The sequence below is a fragment of the Sinocyclocheilus rhinocerous genome, unplaced genomic scaffold, assembly GCF_001515625.1.
Source record: "Sinocyclocheilus rhinocerous isolate Xijiao unplaced genomic scaffold, SAMN03320098_v1.1 scaffold12, whole genome shotgun sequence".
Lineage (NCBI taxonomy): Eukaryota > Metazoa > Chordata > Actinopteri > Cypriniformes > Cyprinidae > Sinocyclocheilus > Sinocyclocheilus rhinocerous.
Window position 1 is genome coordinate 296,255 of NW_015626394.1, and position 7,612 is coordinate 303,866.

Consider the following 7,612-nt stretch of genomic DNA (forward strand, 5'->3'; position numbering starts at 1 on the left):
TATTTTCTTGTAATTTATTAAAAGAAGGTACACCGCCATCTTGTGCCGACTAAACTGTCTTGAACGCACCTGACGTCGTAATTACGACTTGTCAACTCGTGAGTACGAACGTCCCAGGAGGACTTGAACGCAGCATCAGATGCCAGTCTGTGTGACGTCACACAGACAGGCCCCGCCCACGATAGTTTGATTGACAGTAGCGTTTCAGCACAGACTGGGCTGGCGTCTTACCTTAGACCCACCCTGAGTGAACTGTCATCAGTCCGCCATTGTTTCACGCCAGAGCAGTTGTAGACAAGAATGACTCCTAAGCGATTGAGGTGTTCTGTTGTTGGATGTAATAATGAACATAGCAGTTGTCATTTACTCCCGACATCTGAGCCGCTGAACTCGCAGTGGATTACATTGTTTCTGAAGGGAATGCGCCCCGCAGACCGGAGATCTCCAAAATGGGGCGTGAACTCCAAAAGTGGGCAGAACCTCCAAAATGGGGAGGGGTCTCGCGCAGCGCAGGGGAAAGATTTCACTCTATCGCTCTGTTCTAAGCAATGGGGGCGTCCCGGGGCTCGAAATTCGCAGGGTAGGAGGGGGTAGTGACGCTGGGTGTAACTAAAAAGGTGCCATTGTCCGGTGAGGTCCGGTTGGGGAGTTACGGAACCACGCTATTCAGCGCCAATCCCGCCGTGCAGTAAATTTCACTGGTTAAGGTTAGGGTCAGGTGTGGAATAGGTTTAGGGGTTAGCATTGTTTGTAGCATAATGTAGGAAATCAACACTTTAATTGACACTTTAATTTAAAATCTTTAGAATCAGCTGTGGGGCGGAGTTTGCACTGAAGTGGATTGGGGGAAAAAATTGCGCATGCGTGTCATGTGCCTCTCCCACACCTGACCCTAACCTTAACCAGTGAAATTTACTGCATGGCGGGATTGGCGCTGAATAGCGTGGTAAAGAAAGTTGCAGTTCAGGAAATAAACAGTTAATAAGATTATGCGATATGAGATCGTTCCGTAACTCCCCAACCGGACCTCACCGGACAATGGCACCTTTTTAGTTACACCCAGCGTCACTACCCCATCCTACCCTGCGAATTTCGAGCCCCGGGACGCCCCCGTTGCTTAGAACAGAGCGATAGAGTAAAATCTTTTCCCTGCGCTGCGCTGGGACGGCTCGCGGGAGAGCTCGTGGGTGATTCCCGTTTATATCATGAAGCAGAGGCAAAGTCTTTGCGCGAGGAGACCCCGCCCCATTTTGGATGTTCTGCCCACTTTTGGAGTTCACGCCCCATTTTGGAGATCTCCGGTCTGCAGTTATATCTACTTGGAGATATTCAGTGAAGTAGTGATGTTTACTCAAAAATAATGAGCCCCACAAAAATAAAAATAAACTGCTCGTTCAGAAAATGTTATTGTTTAAAGTAGCATTAACTATTTCACATATTTTAATTGTATTATACACAAATTTTTTATGTCAGTAGTACTGTTTGGGTTTACAGTCTCTGACTTTTGGACCCCACAGTATTAACAAATATTTTAAAAATCAATCCTATAATAGGTGATATGAACCTGACATCTTCCTATGTGACCATTAATAGTTAATGAAAGTGCCCATTGCAGTACTATGACTATAAGACAATAGAATATTTTAAGATCCAAGGAAGTCATCCATGTTTTTCAAAAAGAAGTCACTAAGAGCAGTTAAGTTAAGTGCACCACTATCTGTAAGGCACTATACCTCACCTCTGGGGATGGCAGTTTGCTGGAGACTCCCTCTACTGTGTTCGTCAGTAGCATATCACCCAGAATGTCTCTGAAATATCGAGCCATGACTTCCTGTTGCTCTATGCTGCAGTGGTTTTCAATGGACACGATGAGCGGATACTCAGATGCCTAGAAGTAGGAATGACCGTAAGATTAATAAATCTGGAAATAGATTATTATGTATCTGTGTAAATAATTAATATTAACATAAACATCAGTATCATATAACATTATTAACTGGTATTAACATCAATAATGCCAATAATGTGATCAACAAAGTAAATAATTATTAATAGATATTCATATGAATATTGATATTTGAAACATAGATCACCTTGAAGGCATAATTTGCAATAGTAGTAATCACATCTTTGAGGAGAATCTTAGATGTCAGTGTGTGTCCATGATAAACTACCGGCTCTCCATTCGATCCATTCCAGCAGTCCACCTCTACACACCTGCAGCCTCGTTTCAGTGCCCTTCAGAGGTTCAACCCAGCACAAATAAACAATCACTGTCATGAACACAAAGAACAAAGTGTAATGCATTCAACTAGGCCAGAGATGCCCAAACCAGGATCCACGGGCCAAAGTTGGCTTGTGGTGACCTTTGATTTGGCCTGCCATTCCATACCACAAGAGGAAGGAAAAAATGAAACATTCAATCTTCATTTCTAATGTACGTTTTGTTTTTGTTCTTTAAATTTGTGTTTCATTATTTAAAAGTGTATTTGGGCATCTCAGAACTAGGCGGTTTCAATTTCTCTGAAGTTATTGAACAGAAACATTATACATGTATGAGAGATGCTACTACTTACATTCTCATAAAATCCTTTTCCACAAAAGATATCATCAAAAATCTGTGAAATCAAGTAGACACATTACCATAAATAAGCAGAACTCACTGGATGTAGGCCTCAACGCTGCTTGGTCCTTTTAGCTGGTCCTCCATCAGATAAGTGTTGTGTGATGAGGAGATGTAATAGTGGGCCAGAGGTTGGCTCATGTCCTGAAAAAGGCCCTGCCGCTCTGGATTGAAGATGGATCCCTCAGGAGACGTCAGGTACATTAAGAACCCATCGACTGACATCGAGTGATTCTTTCTGGCTGTACAAGAAGCCAAAATGAAGCATCTTATTTGTTCAATCTTCAATACTTAGTAATTGTCGTAAGTAAAGGACCACTTCACTGTTGCCCATGCAGCGATCTAGTTTAAGTGCTCAACTACTCCATTATTAAAAGAGTATCCAAATAGGCAAACAAATAATTTTTCAATTAAAAATTTAAACCTCAACTCTTGCATGATCCCTAGAGTGTCTACAATTTACTGCTCAGTCTAAAAATGTTTTCTGAAAGAAAATATTATTTAAAAAAGAAATGAATTAAGCTATATAAACACTATATTAAGCTAACTTCAAGCAAAGCAAAAGTTTAAAAGCTAAAGTTCAGCTAAATATTTAATTGTGCCTACCACATTAAAATGTATAAGTAAAATTTATCAGGAATAATTAATTTAGTTTGTGCCCTTTTCTCAACAAGGCATCAAGTATTTAATATATTAAATATTATAAAGTGTGGTGATATTCATATATATCACAGAAATTATAACTGAAGAGTGTAGTATAGTGGTTGATGGTGGATCATTACCTGTGTCTGAAGGCTCATAGCAATCGATCAGCTGAAGGGCATGTTCATAACTGCCCTCCCCCTCTAGCTGCTCCTCTCTCAGGAATTCCTCCAAATCACACTGGGACAGACTCTGTCCATCACTGGAATAATCCTGGAATAAGTCCAGCACCTCTGTTCTCTCTGTAAGCATTTTGTAGAACTCCACAAACTCCTGGTCCTCCAGGGTTCCTGACTCAGACTTATCTGCCATCTGTGAGAAAATGTCAACAAATGACAATAAGGTTCAACATGGTGTAAATTTATGATGCAAAATCACATAAGCAACACATAATCACCCTAAAAAGACAGCATGCATGTTCTTCATTCATGTCCACGTTCATCATTTTCAGTAATTTTTTTGCCTCCTTAAAATTTATTCTGCCATCCTTGTTTAGATCTGCTTTCAAAAACCAGTCTGAGATCCATCTGAGTGGAATGGTTTAGGTTGATAATTTAAGTTTACAGTGAACAGCTGGACTTCATTAACCTCTCTCTCTCTCTCTCTGTCTGTCTGTCTGTCTGTTCGTCTATCTGTCTGTCTGTCTGTCTATCTATCTATCTACCTACCTGTCTGTCCTTCTATCGTTCCATCCATCTATTCATCCATCAACTGTCTGTCTGTCCATCCATCCATCCATCTATCTATGCCTCAAGCAAAAGTACAAAAGTAAAATAAATAAATAAATATTTTCACATGTAGTTCTGTAAAGCTACTTCAAAAAGGGCAGAAATTAAGGATACTGGTCAAGTTTGGTGCTCTCATCCATGTTCTCCATGTTCTCCATAAGGACTCTGATGCCCTGAATCCAGGCCTGAGCTTCCTTCGCTGAATCAGCCACCAGGTCCAGGTTTCCCCTACGGCCGCGAAACACCAGAGTGAAACAGCGGTCAGCAGGAAAATCATCTGCCACATTGAGGAGCGCCTCGGACTGATGTCCCTCGCGAACAGCCTCCACATCACTGATGGAGACTGAAAAAAATTGTAAAGAAAATATAAACTTTGCTTATAAGCTTTTTTTGTTCAGAGTCCTTCTTCTCACAGTTTTTAATGAACTCAAACTAGTGCTTGAAAAGGCAAGCTTCATTATTACTAATACTTCATGTTTTACTATTGGAGCTCTTAATTTCATTGGAAGCTGAAGATGTTCAGAACCCCCCACTCCCCCAATGTTGAAAAGGTAAAAATGACGGGTGTCAAAAAAAGCCACCCACTGATACCTATAGCTCCTCCCCTTTGCAGCCAGCAAAACAATTTAACTAAATGAGCTCATTAATATTACTTAAGACACATTTACATTGGTAATCTAATTAATATTATTATTGAATGTATCCCTGGACTTCCAGTTCCAACTTCTCTCATGTCTAATCTACTACCCTGACATGTCTACTTTTATTCATCCACTAATGTATACCTTTTGGATTTATTTCCAAATTACCTTTAAGTACAATCAATAACTGCTGATACTTCAAGACCATTATTTTCTATGCAATAGCTAATAGCTTTCTCATATATAAGTCTGTTTGTGTGTTTTTGTTTTGGCAGTCAATATATATTTTCTTAAATAAATCAGTAATTTTTAGCCCATCTTGTATCAATTATACACAATTAAAACTAGACCTGAACTAACAAGATTACTGAAGCATTTAAACCATCATAAATACTAAAAACCTCAACTCAATAAGGGCGTACAGGTAGAATAAGAGGTTATTGCCCAGCTGGATTTATATGCGATAGTCTTGCAATCCTCCTGAAGTTTGTAGTGCCTCAGACGCTTCCACATACGAGACTTAACCTTGCGCAGAAACATGCCTGCCTTCATGGCTTCAAGGTTTTGATGACCCTGTTCACCTGCCAGAGAACGAGAAATGGCCATCAGCAATATTCAGAAAAACCAAGCTTATTTGAACAACAAACACACACACACACACACAAACACACACACACACACACACACACACACACAGGATGACTTACAGCATGTTTGAGGTGATTCCATTCTCTATTAGTTCACCTTTTCTGCAGACACAAATGAACATTGTATAACCATCTCACCAAAAATTCATTTTTCTGGTAACAAATGCCTATATTGATTTTTTCCAATATTTCACCTTTTCTGCAGACACAAATGAACATTGTATAACCATCTCACCAAAAATTCATTTTTCTGGTAACAAATGCCTATATTGATTTAAAGGAAAGACAGACTCACAGACATCACAGACATGCTAAATTAAATCTAGAAATAGGCTGACTGCATAACCATTGTGCCCTATTTTACAATGGGGAGACAACTTTCTAGTGAATTTCTCCAAAGGAAAAACATGTTCATTCAGGCAAAAGTGAAGCAGTGTGGTCAGGCGAGTCATGAGTCATGGCTAAATATGTCTCTGAGATCCACACGATCCTCTGCTGGCAACATCATTATGTTCTGTTATATCCCAAGTGGATAAAGTAGAATCTAATTAAGCTCTTTCCTGCCATTATTTGGTATTAAATAAATGGATATTGTATAGCATTACCAGACTTCACTTTGATTTGAACCCTAAATGAGGCCATTAGATTTTTTTTCTTAATGTGCCCTTACACAATCCTAAAATATTGTAGCAGTTACAGAGTCTTAGTGCAAATGAAGACCATATTATGCTCTAATGTGAGCCACTAATAACAGTAAATGCTGACAAAGTAATGTTGTAAACACAGCAAAGAGAGAAGGGAGAGGGCTGCAGACAGCTGAAGCAAACAGACACAGAAAAAGAGGATTAAGAGAACTCACCAGACTAAAAGACGTCTGATGAACTGACATCTAGTGGAACTGAAAGAGCTACACGGGGAGGATGGGCTCTGCTGCGTGTGAAGGGCTGTGAAAACAGTGCCGCAGTCCGGGCTGCTTCCACATGATGCATAGCCAGCCTGCTTCCTACACCCCTTCCTCTGCCTCATTCCTTCCTAGACACTCCCACTTTTCCTTTTTTCCTGTCTTTTTAGGTGCAATGGACAAATCATATAAAACAGAAAAATCATTATCATTAATAATTACAATTCTGCATTAAATAAAGAAAAATTAGAAAGTCTATGTTACAATTTATGAATTTTAAACAAGTTTACACCATATACAATATAAAAAGTCCACATATTTCACAATATTACACAAAAGACACAATTTGTACCATGTACATTACAATAATTAGCCGGAATTATGAGAATTATAAATAGACAGAAAGATGCACAATATGCACAGCCTTGAGGGACTATTCCTTGACAGTTTGTTTCCAGAATGTCAGAATTATAAACCCATTTAGACAGCCAAGCACAATAAATCAGCAGGATATACAGAATGGTGAAGTCTTTACCAAGTACAACCTATATTTACATATATATTTACATAAATTATTTTGGCAGAAGTGACTTACAAATGAGGAAAGATACAAATACAAGCAAAGCATGGAAATGCTGACAAAACTCATACTTGCTGTAAAACATTCTGGTTTAAAAACACTAAGATCAATGTCTTGACTGAAAATAGCTTTAGAAGCTTTATTGTTGAGCAGGAGAGCTAATATCGCCACAGCAACTGAAAACTACCAGGACATATAATAGAAATATCATAATGCTGAGTGTGCATATTTAAAGGTAAATTCTATTAGCATTATTTCTTAATACAAATAAATGATTTGATTTGGCTATCACATACATTTTTCACATTGCATCTTCTTTGTTTTTTGTATAGCTTTTTTGCACAAATTAAACAGTATAACATAGTTACACATCATTGTTTTAAAGCAGATGAATTTACTGCAGCTGGAATCTGATATGTGCGATAGAAACATGTCAAGATTATTTATTTATGCTATGTATAAATTAATAAATCAGCTTTGTGATTTGACTTTTGTTGAAGGTGCTTCATCCATATACAGCCATAGTCTCAGCCAATATGAATGTGATCATTTGTGTGGCTCTTTCTTGCGCCACTTTCAAATAAAACTGGATGCTCTATGTGGGTCTCTTGGCACTGAACCAACCACTTCTACTTGTGAGCAAGCTCAAACTATTCAACTGTTAAATAATTTTACCTTGACAACTCCAACCTTAATTGCTGAAATAATACAGAACTCTAATTCTTCCTCATGCCAGTTAGATCCTGCACCCACATTCCTTCTGAAACACTGTACTTCTGTCATTTCTGCT

General features: G+C 38.8%; 1 protein-coding gene across 2 annotated transcripts in view; it reads right to left on the reverse strand.

Annotated features, from left to right (window-relative positions):
- The window catches only part of plcd4b (phospholipase C, delta 4b), a 9,731-nt gene extending 3,372 nt beyond the window's left edge, over positions 1–6,359 (reverse strand). Inside the window, exons 1-10 of one of the 2 annotated variants that reach the window (XR_001636970.1) lie at positions 6,201–6,359; positions 5,522–5,540; positions 5,402–5,424; positions 5,117–5,275; positions 4,168–4,396; positions 3,723–3,852; positions 3,406–3,637; positions 2,664–2,865; positions 2,094–2,238; positions 1,739–1,888 (exon numbers count right to left, since the gene is read on the reverse strand). Coding sequence is in view for 1 of the 2 variants with exons in the window: in XM_016520046.1 (XP_016375532.1) it covers positions 1,739–1,888; positions 2,094–2,238; positions 2,664–2,865; positions 3,406–3,637; positions 3,723–3,852; positions 4,168–4,396; positions 5,117–5,275; positions 5,402–5,423 (1,269 nt within the window). In the remaining variant the exon portion in view is untranslated. Of the gene's footprint in view, positions 1–1,738; positions 1,889–2,093; positions 2,239–2,663; positions 2,866–3,405; positions 3,638–3,722; positions 3,853–4,167; positions 4,397–5,116; positions 5,276–5,401; positions 5,444–5,521; positions 5,541–6,200 lie in introns of both variants that reach the window. The other variant, XM_016520046.1, reaches the window with a different exon arrangement.
- Positions 6,360–7,612: the final 1,253 nt, after the last annotated feature.